Source organism: Oreochromis niloticus, linkage group LG14, assembly GCF_001858045.2.
Source record: "Oreochromis niloticus isolate F11D_XX linkage group LG14, O_niloticus_UMD_NMBU, whole genome shotgun sequence".
NCBI lineage: Eukaryota > Metazoa > Chordata > Actinopteri > Cichliformes > Cichlidae > Oreochromis > Oreochromis niloticus.
In genome coordinates, this window is record NC_031979.2 from 25169433 (window position 1) to 25186793 (window position 17361).

General features: G+C 38.8%; 2 protein-coding genes across 2 annotated transcripts; one reads left to right on the forward strand and one right to left on the reverse strand.

Annotated features, from left to right (window-relative positions):
- Window positions 1-260: 260 nt before the first annotated feature.
- LOC100692500 (extracellular calcium-sensing receptor-like) lies at window positions 261-3651 on the reverse strand. Its single transcript, XM_025898275.1, has 7 exons — window positions 3376-3651; window positions 2988-3277; window positions 2574-2869; window positions 1913-2118; window positions 1548-1769; window positions 1344-1467; window positions 261-1264 (listed from the first exon to the last, which is right to left on the reverse strand). The coding sequence occupies exons 1-7, from the start codon at window positions 3634-3636 to the stop codon at window positions 360-362; spliced, it is 2304 nt and encodes a 767-aa protein (XP_025754060.1). The 5' UTR covers window positions 3637-3651; the 3' UTR covers window positions 261-359.
- An 8612-nt stretch (window positions 3652-12263) lies between these two features.
- LOC100692769 (extracellular calcium-sensing receptor-like) lies at window positions 12264-16085 on the forward strand. Its single transcript, XM_025898378.1, has 9 exons — window positions 12264-12293; window positions 12411-12514; window positions 12958-13246; window positions 13356-13645; window positions 13764-14068; window positions 14322-14527; window positions 14663-14884; window positions 14959-15082; window positions 15187-16085. The coding sequence occupies exons 1-9, from the start codon at window positions 12264-12266 to the stop codon at window positions 16083-16085; spliced, it is 2469 nt and encodes an 822-aa protein (XP_025754163.1).
- The last annotated feature ends 1276 nt before the right edge of the window (window positions 16086-17361 follow it).

Consider the following 17361-nt stretch of genomic DNA (forward strand, 5'->3'; position numbering starts at 1 on the left):
CTAAACAATTACAGTACCCAACCAACATTATCTGTTTGCTTCTGTAAATTTAAGAAAACCCCCACAATGACAGAGTATGATTTAGTGTTTGATACAAAATGAAATGGTAGAAGAAATCAAACTGCTAGAAGAAATTGTATCAGGCCACTGAGATATAACTCAGAACCACACACTGAGTGTTAAATATGACTTTACATTTATTTATGTGATTAACTCTCAAATAAATATTCATACAGTAAATAATTACAAAAAACCTAAATGACATATGAATTTGAACTTAGCAAAAAAAAAAAAAACTTTACAGGTGCACAATTTCAGTTTGCGAATGGAATATTCACCATTTTCAGATTGTTAATGTACTATGACTGATTTTTGTTCATTAAATATTTCTTGGTGTTCTTCTCAGGCTTAAACAATATGATAAAACACTTTGGAGCAAATATAAATATTATTAGCCCAAAGCTGGAGGCCAGAATGGCAAAAATCTCCACAACCACTGTAAATTTCCCAGGAGAGCTGACATATGCTGGGATAAAGGTGATCCACACTGCACAGAATATCAACATGCTGAAAGTGATAAGCTTGGCTTCATTGAAATTATCAGGTAATTTGCGGGCTAAGACAGCTAAAACAAAGCAAAAGGCAGCAAGCAGGCCTATATATCCAAGCACAGCCCAGAAGCCAACAGCAGAGCCTAATGCACATTCCAATATGATTTTCTCCTTGTATGTGGTTAGATTTTTTATTGGAAAGGGAGGGCTGAATACTAACCAAAAAGAACATATTAAAACTTGAATAAAGGTGAAAGACACAACAGTCATTCTTTGTTGTGGAGGACCAAACCATTTCATCACATTACTACCTGGAAGTGTCGCTTTAAAAGCCATTAAAACCACTATAGTTTTCCCAAGTACACAGGAGATACAGAGCACAAAGGTGATCCCAAACGCAGTGTGACGCAGCATGCAGGACCACTCAGATGGTGCTCCAATGAAAGTTAATGAACATAAGAAACACAGAGTCAGTGAGATGAGCAGCAGGAAGCTCAGCTCAGAGTTGTTGGCCCTGACAATTGGAGATGTCCTGTGATGAAAGAATATAGCCGCCGTGATAATAGACAGAAAGGCACCAAGAACTGAGAATGTAGCCAGGATAATTCCTAGGATGCCTTGAAAGGAAAGAAATTCTACAGGCTTCCGGATACAAGTGTCTCTCTTTGCATTAGGCCAGAATTCCGTGTGGCAGCCTAGACAATCAGCTGAGTCTGAATAAAGAAAAAAGAATGAGAGACTTCTGGGAAGTGTAAAACCATTTTAAATGCTTAGAGAAACATTTGATTTTACCTGATGTATTACTGATCTCTCCCTCAGGACATGCTATACAGTCATAGCAGCAGATGGGTTTTCCTTTCTGCAGTACTTTACGAGTTCCTGGAGGACAACTGTCAGTGCACACTGAAACTGGCACCTGTCAACACACAAAGGTGGTATAATAAATATAAATGATCTTGCTCAGTAGAGTCAGATTCTCATCCTTTGAGTCATTACTTTTCTGCTATCCTCCATCCAGGTTATGTTTCTGTTAATCCAAAGTTCGTGGCCCACTGGTAGTGATGCATCATACAGCCCTACAGTTACTATCTCAATGATGCCACTCCCACTTTTCTGCCAGTTTACCAAGTCATAAATAGCCACAGGATCCCCATTAGCATTAAATGACACATCATAACCATTTTGGGAAAAATTTACTTTCTTCAGTTCAGTTAACACCTGTAAAAATGAATAAAGCGAGAGGGTGGGAGAGAAAGGAAATAGATACAAAAGTGCAATAATCAATATTAATACATAATTTAATTCAAGTTATATTACAGGTGATGAGGGAAACTGCCATTAAGATATTTATTTCTTCTGACCTGTTTGGACTGCAACTTAGTTAATGTATCACACTTAGCTGTGACATTTGTTCCTCGACACATTGCATTATGAATGGCATGTGCTATTGCATACACAGCTTTGTATACCATGTTAGTAATTCTGAGCTGAGATGTGTCAGTGTACTGATTATGGAGACTGTCTATGTCTTCTTTTCCATCACATACCTTCTTGTCTGCAGCAGTATCTAAAAATAAACAAAGACAAACCTGAAATTTTAACGTCTGAAATTCAAACTAGTCTCAGATCTCTTTTATGTACTTACAAATTACGTTACCACAGTGATTCATCATCTCAGTAGATTAAAAATTTATAGATATGTAAACTCTGTAACACCAAAACTAAGTCACATAAACTTCAATTGAATTAGAAGTCATCATAAGTCTGTGAAGGTTCTCCATCATCTAGGTCAGCGTTGTCTAAGGAGCTTGGAAAGAAATGCATCTGGAAGTGCAGACACATTTCTTTCCAAGTTCCATAGAAAAGTTATCATAAGTATCAATATTTGCAGAGAGCCACCTATCTCATATTTCATTGCTACCATTAATATTTAATTGAAAACTGCTCAGCTCATGGATCAACAGTGCACCTTGTAACACCAGAAGTTTGACAGGATCATTTAAACCTAGAAACATTCCTTACTGTTTTTCAGTGTGCAGTTGAACGAACCTTCCCAGAACTCAGTAAGTATTTGAGAAGCTGCCACTTCAGAGGGAGACAGATTCAACAAGAAGTCTCGGAGACCTGGAATTACCGACTTCGGAATCGCAAATCCAATGGCCCCAGTACATAAATGGAATCTTGTTAATTCTGAGTATGTTATCCATGACTCACTGCCTATCCACTGGCGGGGTGGGGAGGGCTCACGTGATAGCTCCTCCAACAGGATCTTCATGTCTCCTAAAGCTGCGAATGCCACAACAACCATAGCTGTAGACCTTGACAGACAACATAGTGCATTAGAAAGATGTTTTTATGTGTCTTCACATCATCAAATGTTCATTTTAGAGATAATTAAACAAGTCAATGCACAATAAATATCTGTGATGAGGACACCTGCGGATAACATCTGCTACTTTTTGAATTCTGCTCTGTGGGTGTGTCCTATAGAAAGATAGAGAGTATTCCACACAGATCCCCTCTTTCTGTGCTGCTTGGAGAAAAGAAGCCATGCCCTTATTTCCATAATCCGAATCTGACCGAACAGCACCTATCCAAGTCCAGCCAAAGTGTTTCACTAGCTTGGCTAGTGCTTCAGCTTGAAACTGGTCACTGGGGATTGTTCTGAAGAAACTTGGGTACTGCTGCTTGTCAGACAAGCATGCACATGTCGAAAAGTGGCTCACCTTAACCAAAAGAAATAAAACAGTGTAACTGTAAAAGAACCGCAAAATCAAATATCATGCACATGCTTAATTTAAATACAGAAATTGAAAACATTTACTTGGGGAATGTTAAAGGACCTGATGACTTGTGAAAAACTGATGGATGTTGTAGACCCAGAGTCCCCAACAATAGCCATCACCATACCAGATTGTGAGCAATTGTTATTCATGGAAAACACAGGGTCGAAGCTATTTAGAAACTGAAATGCCACATGCACTGCTACAGCCACTGATGCACATGAGTCGTAGATCTGATACCCGAGCCTGATTCCGGGCAGCAGCTCTGTGCTGTTGTTAATCTCTTCTATGGCAAAGACCATTGCACGTAATGACTGCAGTTCACTGGTGATAATGCTGCAGAAAGTCAACTCACTGTTAGAAATTAAACTACAGACTTAGGTTAAATGTCACAAGAAAAAATTGTAGGAGTTTTGGGTTTTGACCATGGCCAAATAATGACTTCATTTTATAAGGGTACTTCAACACATTGTCTGACCAGTTAAATTCAGCAGAAATGATTATCATTATCACAAGATCACAGGAAATGTACAAATAAATATGCAAAGGCTTGTCATCTCTCGTTCAATTTTTATAAAATTGTTGTTTAACAATATGATTTCTGTTTTCAAAATACAACTATTATTTCCAAGACTATAAATGACTGACTATTAGAATACTTTTCTTGTTGATTTTTTTCAGCACCACACAAGAGCAATGTAATACTACAGAACATAAAACATGTGAAAATAGTTTTATTTTTAGACAGTCCAACATGTTTTGAGCACCCTCTTCCCCCCAGTACTGACCTTCCTTTGCATTTCACAGGCTCGGGTATGATGGTGTAGTCATTGTAAACTGTGTGTGTGTAGGCATGAAGGGAAAAAGCACCACCAATAACTAAGTCCCCGTCCTTTGAAAATGCAGGCAAACGAGTGCTTCCTTGCAGCTTGCATTTCATAGATGATACTACCGTACCAGCCCAAGCCCCTGTAGACCTGGTTGTTTCAGTCAGATACGCAGCCAATACCAGACCAATTAAAACAGCTGCTCTTTCCATCTCTGTCTGACATCCAGCTTGTGTACATGGGCGTACGTTTCTTTTTATTTTTGGTCTTTCTGTTTTCATCTTCTAATAGTCTTTTTCAAAACCCTCAGATATTAATCATATTCTATGCCGTCCAAGTATGGTTTGGTGACTTCTGTTACCCAGGCCAAAAATCCTTTCATAATTAGTTTGAATAACTTAAAAAAACTGATATATTTAGAATGTATAAATAGCTTGTCTCACATTAATAAATGGATCATTTATTAATTATCTATTGATCCAGAACATCCTAAATCTACAAAAAATTTGAGCACTTCTATAGCAGTATAAAATTAAAAAAAAAAGATATTTAATTTTTGTGTATTTATGTCACTTCTGTGAAACATCATCAAATGTCAGGCAAAAACAAATTAGGATATCTTTGCTGTCAAAACTGATCAAATTTTACCTGAAAATTTTGGCTATCAGTAAGAGAGTGAGAGGAATAATGTAATGACTTGGATGTAGTGATAGAGATTGTCCCCATGGGGGAGAGATTTGTCAGTGTAGCAAATGTTGTTGGGTTTGTAGTTGAAAGGAATAGAGAAGTTAAAGATGTGTTGGACAGATAAGATATTAAGGAGAGAAATGCAGGAAAACAGATGGTGGTGGATTTTGCAGAAAGGTTGCAAATGACTATGGAAATAATGATCAAGAGACATACTGTGTACCTAAATAGACACTGAGGGTGTGCTATTAACATCTGTATGGCCTAAGGCCTCTTTCTACATCATTTTAGATTACTATCTCCTGCATAACTTTGACAATATACCAAGGGATGTGGGGAGTTTGAATGCTGAGTTGGTTGTATGAAGCTGTCATTGTAGTAGGCTGGAAAACTCGACATGTTTAGTTTCATGGTGTTTCGGAACTACTAGAACCTATACCTAGAGGCTCTACACATCTTAGCTTAAAACTAAATGCACAATTGTTAGCAAGACGCTAACATCAGTGTTTGTCTTGATGCATGCTCAATTATCCAGGTAAAGAAATCCCCAAAAAGTTTATTTTCAAATACCCAAAACTGAACATTTATTCAGCGTAACATCTCAAAGTTTCTGGCTTTGGTCCTCAACCCCGTTGGTAGGCAGTTCTGAACACCGCATCCAAAACACCTTGGATTTTGTTGAGAAGGTGAGAGATGTCATTATGGAGGCAGATGACACAATGGTCTCGTATGATGTTACGTCACTCTTCACTCTTGTTCCAGTCACTGAATCAGTGAAGGTAGTTCGTAAGAGATCTTAGCAACAGGACCACTGTCAGCACCGACCAAGTGTGTTTGCTCTTGGAACCGTGAGGATATGAAAAGAGGCAGGTTAGCCTTCTTACACTGTGAGATTTCCATCAGCAATGGTGGACATTTAACTGTTGATGTGTATCCTGAATCTATGCATACAGGTCATAAAGAAGGTTTGACTCTCATCATCCACTGGAGCACAAACTGGATGTCATCAAGATGCTACAACACAGAGCGAACACCATCCCCAAAGACACAGCAGCCAGGGAAGCAGAAGATCATCATATCAAGAAGGTCCTGAGTAAATGTGGTTATCTGAACTGGAAAGCCCCAAGCAATCCAGAGAGAAGGACACCTGCTGCCTATGTGTCAGGGGTATTGGAACAGTTGAGACAATTTTTTTCTAAACGCCACATCTCTGTGGCTTTTAAACACCAAAACACGCTGTGCCAAAAATTCGTCCACCTCAAGGATCTGGTTCCCCGACACAAACAGAGTAATATAGTATATGCTGCTAAGTGCCAGGAGGGTTGTCATGATTTATACATCGGGGAAACCAAACAACCTTTGGCTAAGCAGATGGCACAACACAGAAGAGCGAACTGCTAAGAGCTAACGACTCTGGAGTCTATTTACACCTGCAGGCCAGTGGCCACTCTTTAAATGATGAGGATGTATACATCATGGACAGGGAGGTACGCTGGTTTGATCAGAGAGTCAAGGAGCGCATTTACGTGAAAAGGGAAAGACCATCTCTGAACCGTGGAGGGGGCCTAAGGGTACATCTTTCACCATGTTACAATGCTATGATTGCAGCGATTCCCCAACTCTCTATGAATGGTACTCATTTGTCATTTAGTACTCAATTGTCATGACCATTGATCATCGATAATTTGCATATTAATGATCTAGGAACTGACCTCATAGTCCATTGTTCATTCAGTGGACTAGTTTCAGTCATTATTATTGTTTAGAGAGAAGAGGTTACAGATATTTAACGAGCTTAAAATACTACAGGCAGATGTTGTTTTGTTACAGGAGGGTCATAGGCCTGTCACAGCAAAAGTTTAACTTAAAATACCCGAGTTTCCAAATGCGTTGTCAGCCTGCTATAACTCTAGGCAAAGGAGAGTAGCAATTTTAATACACAAAAGTCCACAAATATAGTTGAACAGCATGTCAACGATTTCGGACTTTGTGACACATGGCATTTCCTTCACCTCAACCATAAGAAATATACTTTATACTAGTCAGCAGCTCACTGTTGAGTGACATTTCAGACACTGACATACGCCCTATACACTGAAAAAAAAAGTTCTTTCAATTTACTTGATTTTATTGTGTACATCGGTCCCACATAATATGAATAAGTATGACTGACTTAATTTTCCACTTTCCCTCAAGTAATTAATGTTTGTCAAATCAAAGTATTTTATTTACATCAGATTACTTTAAAAAAATCATGTTTGATGTACTAATATTAATCTGTTACCATAACATCAATGTATTGCATAATGTCAATATATTTTAATGTTTAACACTAACTTATTTTTGATTGCCAGTGGTACGCAATGATATTGTGTAATGTAAACACATTGCAATTATGTTCCTGCAACACAAATTATGGCTTTAAATCCTACTTATTTTTTTCAATTGAAATATTAACTGATCATTATTGACAAAAAAGGCAAAGACTGAGTGCTGCTGAACAATTCACCTTTATTAAAGTGTAACAGCAGTGAAAGCAGCAAGCTGCCATGAACAACCCCAAAATCACATCCATATAAACTTGTTAACACATTTTTAAAGATAGCCTGCAGAAATAACTAAAAGAAAAATTTAAAACATTTGCAAATATTTCACAAAAAACTGAACTTAGCAGCAAATAAAAGAAAGTGCTTATAGATGATCCTGTCATCTCTTACATATAACATTTGTATTAATTACACAATTGAAAATTTAAACTAAATTAAGACTACCTGAAAAAAGCAACACGCTTTTATGAATAAACAGGTTTACACACATAACGTGGGGCCTGTGGTCATGTCCTGGTTGTGGCTCTGGTGGCTCTTGGATGGTTTTTTCCTCGTGGCTGCATGCAGCAGGGCTGGGGGAGGGTTTGTGCTGGCAGACGTGGGTCACTGGCTTGGTAGCCAAGCTGACCCTGAGTGCTCTGGGGAGGACTTGGAGGCTCGGGGTTCTGGGGGTGCTCCACCTTCAGGCTGGGGCTCTGGCTGGGCCCTGGGTGCTCGGGTCCTGGTTGGTGTGTCGCCGGGTTTTGTGGGTGGGTGCATGCCTCTGGTGCGCTGGCGGAAATGGGGGCCTCTTAAAATGGCCTCTTCCCTCCCCATCCCTCTGCCTCCCTCTTCCTGCTCCATCACACCTACCCATGCAGGGCTTAACCCCTGGGGCTGGCGCCCACTTCTCAATTTTAAATGCATGTAGACTTTGAGGGTTCTTGGGAAGGGGCTGTGCTGACATCTACTGCTTAGCAGGACCCCCGATGTTTTAAATGCACTTTAGAATAGCAAGCAGCAACACGACATATGAGCGTGCGGAGTGAGGCATGAGGTCTTCACACCCCCATTCTCTGTATACCATTGGGGCGGGGGGCTGGGAGGAGTTGGCATTCTGACGGCAGTCTGGCAGCGGTCTGGGACACTGGGTCTCCCCACAGCTGCCGGGCCGGGGGCGGCCTGCTTGCCTCCACCCTGGGGAAAAGGGTAACATCTCCTGGATCTTGGCGTTGATTGCCTCCCTGGGGGCAGTGATACCTGGACCTGGGAGTATAGAGTATGTTTGGGGAGTGTGAATGGGTGTATGGTGTTCATTTCTGTTTGTCTCCACATTGGGTGAGTGTTGAGTATTTGTATTTGTGTGCATGAGGGTGGGATTGTATGCTTGTGTCTGTGTGTGCCAGTTTGTCTATGTTGATGTGTCAGGTCGAGTCTCCACCTCCGCCTCTCTGGGAACATCTCAGGCCCCCCAGGTGTGGAGGCATGTTTCCACCCACAACACTCCCTGCTGGTGGCTGATGCCCTCAGTTGTCGGTGCATTGGTGGCTCTCGGGGTCCGGGGCTGGGCGCTATATTTTCGTTGGCTGCTACCTTAAAGCATATTATGCACTGTCGGTATTGCGTGCTGCTCAATAACATTCAATATTTAGTATTTACTGTTACTTACACGTATCTAGGTTGTTGCTTTGATCTCTGTATTGTATTGTTCTCTTATTGTTTGTTTTCTTTTTTCTTTTCTTTTAACAGGTGATCCACCAGATTTTCTCAGTGTCTTCTCTTACTTTCCCTCCTTCCCCTTTGTTTCTCTTTCTTCCTTTCAGGAACTGGAAACACAGTCCAGAATGTAGCAAAATCTATTTTCAGTTAGTATGTTTAATTATTTTATTTTAAAATATATAATTTTTTGGCTTTAATCTAATTTAAAACAAACCACTTCTCTAGACTTAGCTACATTCTGGACCGTGTTTCCAGAATGCGGTACCTAGCGAGCTGATTCGAGACCGTAACAGCCAATCAGAATTTTTGCATCCAACTCTGTGATGGTTGGTTTTGTGGCACACTTATAACGGTGTACAGAGAGTTGAGCGCGTACGAAGCAGTTGTGAGCGCAAACGACATACAGAGGTCTGCAGATGTCTGTCAGCAAACAGATCTGAGCAAGAGAAATTCCAACAACAAAGCCAGAGGGGCTGTTATCGTGACTGTATATGGATAATAGCAAACACTGAAATGTATTTCTTGCATGCAGAAGTGAATTTAGTTTGCTCAAATTAAACTTCTCTTTTCTCAAAATAATTTTCTCCTCAAAATGCAACATTTGTGCTTGCAATTTTTTTTTACATGTGCTCAGAATAGAGGCACAAAAATAACGCCATAGTGATCCCAAAGGCAAGATATGCTTCATCATATTTTGTAGTCTTTGGCTTGGAAGGAAGTTGGTTCGGAAGCATATTTGGTGATGCTACATCTTCTGCTTTGCGTTTTTGTAGGAGCCCTGATAAAAACCATTATGCTAAAGGTTCAAGCATTCTTTTTTTTTATTCCCTGCAACGGCTCTCACTTTTACACGCTTTCACCTCTTTGATACCATTCGCTTAATCTATAAGTTTATTTGCAAAGTCTCTGAGTACAACTCACCTCAGTATTGCTGTCATGAGTAAGCTTCACTGACTCATCACAGCATATTTGACTCCATTCACAAAGTTTCACAAAGTACAGTCGCCTGTACTTTAAATAAAGGAATGTCTCCCACTTCACAAAATTGACAGCTGAGGTAAATGGTGGACTGACTGGTGTAACCCACATAAAATGAGGGTACCGCTTTGTGATAGAGTAAGTGATAGAGTGATAGAGATAGAGAATACGCAAGTTTCAGTATGTTTCAACAAATGGGAAAGCAGCCTGCCACTGTGTGTCCTATCCACTTGCTCCGTGTTAACTGTGTAGTTGCGTGCTGGTGGGAGAAAAAGAGCACTGTGCTGCAACGTTTTGATCCCTGAGAGACTGAAGTTTTTGAGTTGGAATAAGTATTAGATATAAGCTTGCAACAAAGTCTGCTGCACATAAGTTCACTGGTTATTAGCGATTTTCCATGTTGAAAGTAGTTGCAGTGAGTAAACAGGCGAATACTGCAGTTTTCTGGTGAAAAGTACCGCATGGAGCAAAACTGTTAGCCTTCGTTAGCTCTCATTTGTTATCAACTGCCTGAAAGTTCATCTCATTCTGCTTCCATAATTAAGGTAACATTCAAAGTACAAATTATGTTGATTTTTATTGACATTGAGACGTCATGTCACTGTCATTAAAGATTAAAAAAACATGCCCTGTTATGTTATTTAGAGCCCTGCATGTTCCAACCGGGAGACACCATACCATTGTCTTTGGCCATGATGCACTGAGATCGGTGAGCACATATTGTATGTCTCAGTTAGTTTTAGTCTGTTTTGACCTTTATAGTTGAATAACTGAATTCATCTGAATTGTTTGATTAATAATTGTTGCATATCCAATAACTTTACTTAGTTTGATTAGTAAGTTTTAATGTTTTCATACTGTATTTGGAAAAGTGCTTATTTTGCAATTTACAAAAAAGTGTTTTGACAATACATTGCAGTAACGCATAGTTTGTATAACAGAGGTGTTTTATTTTTTGCAAATTTGAGTATTTTAATTACAAATTGATGTCAAATGTGATGTCAACAAAAGCCTAAGTTGTGGATTATAGCTAGAACAGCATAATTAATATTTGAATTACTCTTCTGACACTGCCTGTTGACAGGTCAGGGTTTTTTTTAGTATACTGGATTGCTCCTGAGGTGGATTCCTCCAGTGAATTACATGGCGAGCCTTCCCACCTGAACTTAAAGAGACTGAGAATCCCTTGTTTTCCACTTGATGATCTGCTGCACCTTGCAGTGTGGTAGGACTGTATCACTCACACAGCTGGTTATACAAAAGACCACTGACTGACATTTTCCCATCCCTTTTTTCTTTCACACCCTGGGCATTTTTGGACTATACCCCTTGGACGTGTTTTATTTCGGACTGTGCATAATAAGCGGTTGTGTAGAACATTCTCCACATGTGAAAGGTGTGTGAGATTTTCTCTTGAATGGACACTGAGTCATCGGTTTTCCATAACAGTTAAGGAGTCCCAGCATTAAGGACTTCAAGTTAACACTTTGCCAAGTCGCTGTTTTAGTAGTTTATGTATTATGTATTAGTAGTTTATGTATTTTACTTTTATGTACGTTGTATGTTTATGTACTTTACTTTTTCAATGCATCAAACCCCTACAGTTCCTACTGGTGGTAGCAGACCCACAGGAGATTGGACTCATGTGGCTCTTTCAGGCTAGGCCCAACCGGCCACGAGACAGTCACCCTCAAGACTATACACCAAAGTTACAGTAACCTTGTTGTGGAAAGGGTAACTGTGTCTCTTGATAATTATTTCCATCCTTTCCACAAAATCCACCACCATCTGTTTTCCTGCATTTCTCTCCTTATTATCTTACCTGGCCAACACCTCTTCAGCTTCTCTGTTATTTTCATCTACACATCCATCAATATCTGCTCCTTGACAAGTCTCTCCCCTATGGGGACACTCTCTATCACTACATCCAACTCATTACACGATTCCCCTTTTCTCTTCATAGTGATATCATCCTAATTTGTTTTTGCCTGAAATTTCATGAAGTTTTACAGAAGTGACATGAATACACAAAAAATTAAAGATTTTTAAAATTTCATACTGCTATAAAAGTGCTTTAATTTTTTGTGTATTTAGGATGTTTTGGGTCAATGGATAATTAGTAAATGATCCATTTATTTATGTGAGACAAGCTATTTATAAATTCTAGATATATCTGTTGTTTAAAGTTAATCAAATTTATTATGAAAGGATTTTTGGCCTGGGTAACCCAAAGCCAACAAACCATACTGGGAAGGCGTAGGATATGATTAATATCTGAGGGTTTTGAAAACACAACTTGGTAAGAGGATGTACTTGTGAAGATGAAAAGAAGAAGAAAAAAATTCTCATAAGACTTATATAAACCAAGGAACAAACGTACACCCATATACACAAGCTGGATGTCAGACAGAGATGGAAAGAGCAGCTGTTTTAATTGGTCTGGTATTGGCTGCTCATCTGAGTCAAACAACCAGGTCTACAGGGGCTTGGGCTGGTACGGTAGTATCATCTGTGAAATGCAAGCTTCAAGGAAGCACTCGTTTGCCTGCATTCTCAAAGGACGGGGACTTAGTTATTGGTGGTGTTTTCTCCCTCCATACATACACACACACAGTTTACAATGACTACACCATCATACCTGAGCCTGTGAAATGCAAAGGAAGGTCAGTATTGGAAAGAAGAGCGTGATCAAAACATATTGCACGGTGTAAGAATGAAAATGTTTTCACATGTTTTATTTTCTGTGGTATTACATTGCTTCTGTATGGTGCTGAAAAAAATCACCAAGAAAAGTTTTCCAATAGTCAGTCATTTATATTTGTGGAAGTAATATTTGTGTTTTTGAAAACAGAAATCATATTGTTAAACAACAATTTTACAAAAGTCAAACAGGAAATGACTTTACATATTTATTCATACATTTTTGTGATTCATCATGATAATCATTTCTGCTGAATTTAACTGATGAGGCAATGTGTTGAAGTGCCCTTAAAAACTGAAGTCATTATTTGGCCATGGTCAAAACCCAAAACTCCTACAATGTTTTCTTGTGACATTTAACCTAAGTCTGTAGTTTAATTTCTAACAGTGAGTTAACTTTCTGCAGGATTAATGATCTGCAATCATTACGTGCAATGATCTTTGCCATAGAAGAGATTAACAACAGCACAGAGCTGCTGCCCGGAATCAGGCTCGGGTATCAGATCTACGACTCATGTGCATCAGTGGCTGTGGCAGTGCATGTGGCATTTCAGTTTCTAAATAGCTTCGACCCTGTGTTTTCCATTGGTAACATTTGCTCACAATCTGGTATGGTGATGGCTGTTGTTGGGGACTCTGGGTCTATGACATCCATCAGTTTGTCACGAGTCATCAGTTCTTTTAACATTCCCCAGGTAAATGCCAATTTCCAATTTCTGTCAATTTTTGTATTTAAAATATGCCATGTGATATTTGTGTTTGCGGTATTTTCCGAGTTACACTGTTTTATTTCTTTTGGTTTAGGTGAGCCACTTTGCCACATGTGCATGCTTGTCTGACAAGCAGCAGTACCCAACTTTCTTCAGAACAGTCCCCAGTGACCAGTTTCAAGCTGAAGCACTAGCCAAGCTAGTGAAACACTTTGGCTGGACTTGGATAGGTGCTGTTCGGTCGGATTCAGATTATGGAAATAAGGGCATGGCTTCTTTTCTCCAAGCAGCACAGAAAGAGGGGATCTGTGTGGAATACTCTGTATCTTTCTATCGGACAGACCCACAGAGCAGAATTCAGAGAGTAGCAGATGTTATCCGCAGGTTTCTTCATCAGAGATATTTATTGTGCATTGACTTGTTTAATTATCTTTAAAATAAACATTTGATGATGTAAAGACACATAAAAACAGTTTTCTAATGCACTATGTTATCTCAACAGGTCTACAGCTATGGTTGTTGTGGCATTTGCAGCTTTAGGAGACATGAAGATCCTGTTGGAGGAGCTATCACGTGAGCCTTCCCCACTACGCCAGTGGATAGGCAGTGAGTCATGGATAACATACTCAGAATTAAAGAGATTCCATGTATGTGCTGGGGCAATTGGATTTGCGATTCCGAAGTCGGTAATTCCAGGTCTCCGAGACTTCTTGTTGAATCTGTCTCCCTCTGAAGTGGCAGCTTCTCAAATACTTACTGAGTTTTGGGAAGGTTCGTTCAACTGCACACTGAAAAACAGTAAGGAATGTTTCTAGGTTTAAATGATCCTGTCAAACCTCTGGTGTTACAAGGTGCACTGTTGATCCATGAGCTGAGCAGTTTTCAATTAAATATTAATGGTAGCAATGATACACACACACACACACACACACATATATATATATATATATATGTATATGGTTTTGGGAAAATTGGTCACAGTGGCAAGTACATAAAAAGATCTGAGACTAGTTTGAATTTCAGAGTTTAAAATGTCAGTTCTGTCTTTGTTTATTTTTAGATACTGCTGCAGACAAGAAAATATGTGATGGAAAAGAAGACATAAACAGTCTCCATAATCAGTATACTGACACATCTGAGCTCAGAATTACTAACATGGTGTACAAAGCTGTGTATGCAATAGCACATGCCATTCATAATGCAATGTGTCGAGGAACAAATGTCACAGCTAAGTGTGACACATTAACCAAGCTGCAGTCCAAACAGGTCAGAAGAAATAAATATCTTAATGGCAATTTCCCTCATCACCTGCTTGAATTAAATTACGTATTAATATTGATTATTGCACTTTTGTATCTATTTCCTTTCTCTCCCACCCTCTCTTTTTATTCATGTTTACAGATTTTAACTGAACTGAAAAAAGTTAATTTTTCCCAAAATGGATATGATGTGTCATTTAATGCTAATGGGGATCCTGTGGCTATTTATGACTTGGTAAACTGGCAGAAAAGTGAAAGTGGCATCATTGATATTATAACTGTAGGGCTGTATGATGCATCACTACCAGTGGGCCACGAACTTTGGATTAACAGAAACATAAACTGGATGGAGGATAGCAGAAAAGTAATGACTCAAAGGATGAGAATCTGACTCTACTGAACATTTATATTTATTATACCACCTTTGTGTGTTGACAGGTGCCAGTTTCAGTGTGCACTAACAGTTGTCCTCCAGGAACTCGTAAAGTACTGCAGAAAGGAAAACCCATCTGCTGCTATGACTGTATAGCGTGTCCTGTGGGAGAGATTAGTAATACAACAGGTAAAATGAAAAGATTTCTATGCATGTAAAATGTTTTTATTGTGAACATATGAAAATTACAGAAATTACAAGGAGCCTATGATTTTTTTTTTCTTTCTATTCAGATTCGACCGATTGTTTAACCTGCCACAAAGAGTTCTGGCCTAATCCAAAGAGAGACACTTGTATCCCTAAACCTATAGAGTTTCTTTCTTTTCAAGACATCCTAGGAATCACCTTGGCTACATTCTCAGTCATTGGTGCTTGTCTGGCCATTATCACTGCAGTTGTATTCTTTTATCACAGGACATCTCCAATTGTCCGAGCCAACAACTCTGAGCTGAGCTTCCTGCTGCTCATCTCACTGACTCTGTGTTTTTTATGTTCATTAACTTTCATTGGAGCACCATCTGAGTGGTCCTGCATGCTGCGTCACACTGCGTTTGGCATCACCTTTGTGCTCTGTATTTCCTGTGTACTTGGGAAAACTATAGTGGTTTTAATGGCTTTTAAAGCAACACTTCCAGGTAGCAATGTCATGAAATGGTTTGGTCCTCCACAGCAAAGAATGACTGTTGTGTCTTTTACCTTTATTCAAGTTTTAATATGTTCTTTTTGGTTAGTATTCAGCCCTCCCTTTCCAATAAAAAACCTAACCACATACAAGGAGAAAATCATCCTGGAATGTGCATTAGGCTCTGCTGTTGGCTTCTGGGCTGTGCTCGGGTACATAGGGCTACTTGCTTTGTTTTGCTTTGTTTTAGCTGCCTTAGCCCGCAAATTACCTGATAATTTCAATGAAGCCAAGCTTATCACTTTTAGCATGCTGATATTCTGTGCAGTGTGGATCACCTTTATCCCAGCATATGTTAGTTCACCTGGGAAATTTGCTGTAGTTGTAGAAATTTTTGCCATTCTGGCCTCTAGCTTTGGACTAATAATGTGTATATTTGCTCCAAAATGTTTTATCATATTGTTTAAGCCTGAGAAAAACAGCAAGAAATTTTTAATGAACAAAAATTAATCAGAGTATATTGGACTTTTCACTACAAGCTAGTATTCCATTTGTAAGCTGAAATTCTACATATTCAATATGCATAGGAAAGTTTTGGTTACTTTGTCAAATTAAGATTATTTCTGTTATGGTGATTAATAGCAAACATTAAACCTTAATACAAATTAAGGGAGTGATTTGAAAAGGTGGACTGGATATTTTTTAAGGTCTTTTTTTTTCTGAAAAACCTGAAAACCTGACCAATAATATTTAAGCAATGAATTGCACTATATTGCCAGATGTAGCAAAAGATGATACAAATTAAATCTCATTCATGACTGATAATTAATTTATTTTATTTAAACTGTTCAGAAGTTTCAATATTCCCTCCAGTTAGGCTTAGGGTAATCGATTTATTGACCATCATCCAATTATTTACGGAAAAACAGCTATCCAAAATTTCCTGGCCCTGGAAAAGTAATCGCCCTCCCCTTACTGAGAGCCATTATCCACAAATGGATGAACCTTAAAACAAATTACCTACCTACTTTGTTTCAGTTAGGTGAATGTTTGTGATTCAACAACAAGAAAGAAATTGGACAAAAATGGTTTTCATGGGAGAGCTGCAAGGCAAAAAAAACAACAAAAAACTGCTGACCAAAGTCCAAAGAATACCAAACTGGTTATCCTGAAGGCAAATGCTCATGCTCTATAATTCAAGTACAGTCAGATTATACAGCAGGACAATTATCAGAAACACACTAACAAATCTATCTTTGGCTCAAAAAAAAGGAAAATGATGATTTTTGAAGTCAAAGTCTGGACTTAATCAGATCGAGATAATTTGGCATGACTTTATAAATGTCATTTATGCTAAAAAAAAAAAAAAAAAAAAACTGATTGAAGTAAAACAATTCTTTAAAGAAAAGTGATGTGAAAGGCTCATTGTCAGTTGTCCCAAAGACTTGACTGCACTTCTTGTTGCCAGGCGTGGCAGAGGTGGAGCTGACAGCCAGAGTTTTCAACTCTTACTGCCACTCAACAGTGCATTAACACAATGTATTTACATCATTTCCTCTGGAATTAATAAAGTATTCTCAATGTGATTCATACTGATTCCACAAACTTCTACAGTGTGCAAGGAGCAAGGCTGAAAATTAGTATCTGATGCCTGAGAGTCTATCCCAGCTACCACAGGTCAAAATTAATGTTGAATCAGTGTCTAATTTTGCAAAACAATGTCGGACAGCCTCAACATGGCATTTATTCTATTAATAGACTCAGTTAGCTTCTCTCAAAATCTTAA

Coding starts and splice junctions, on each gene's coding strand:
- LOC100692500 (XM_025898275.1), bottom strand. CDS start 3,636: ATGGTCTTTGCCATAGAAGAGATTAACAACAGCACAGAGCTGCTGCCC. Junction 3,278..3,375: donor GGTCCTTTAACATTCCCCAA/GTAAATGTTTTC, acceptor CTTTTGGTTAAG/GTGAGCCACTTTTCGACATG. Junction 1,770..1,912: donor CTAAGTTGCAGTCCAAACAG/GTCAGAAGAAAT, acceptor TCATTTTTACAG/GTGTTAACTGAACTGAAGAA.
- LOC100692769 (XM_025898378.1), top strand. CDS start 12,264: ATGGAAAGAGCAGCTGTTTTAATTGGTCTG. Junction 14,528..14,662: donor CCAAGCTGCAGTCCAAACAG/GTCAGAAGAAAT, acceptor TCATGTTTACAG/ATTTTAACTGAACTGAAAAA. Junction 14,885..14,958: donor GGATGGAGGATAGCAGAAAA/GTAATGACTCAA, acceptor GTGTGTTGACAG/GTGCCAGTTTCAGTGTGCAC.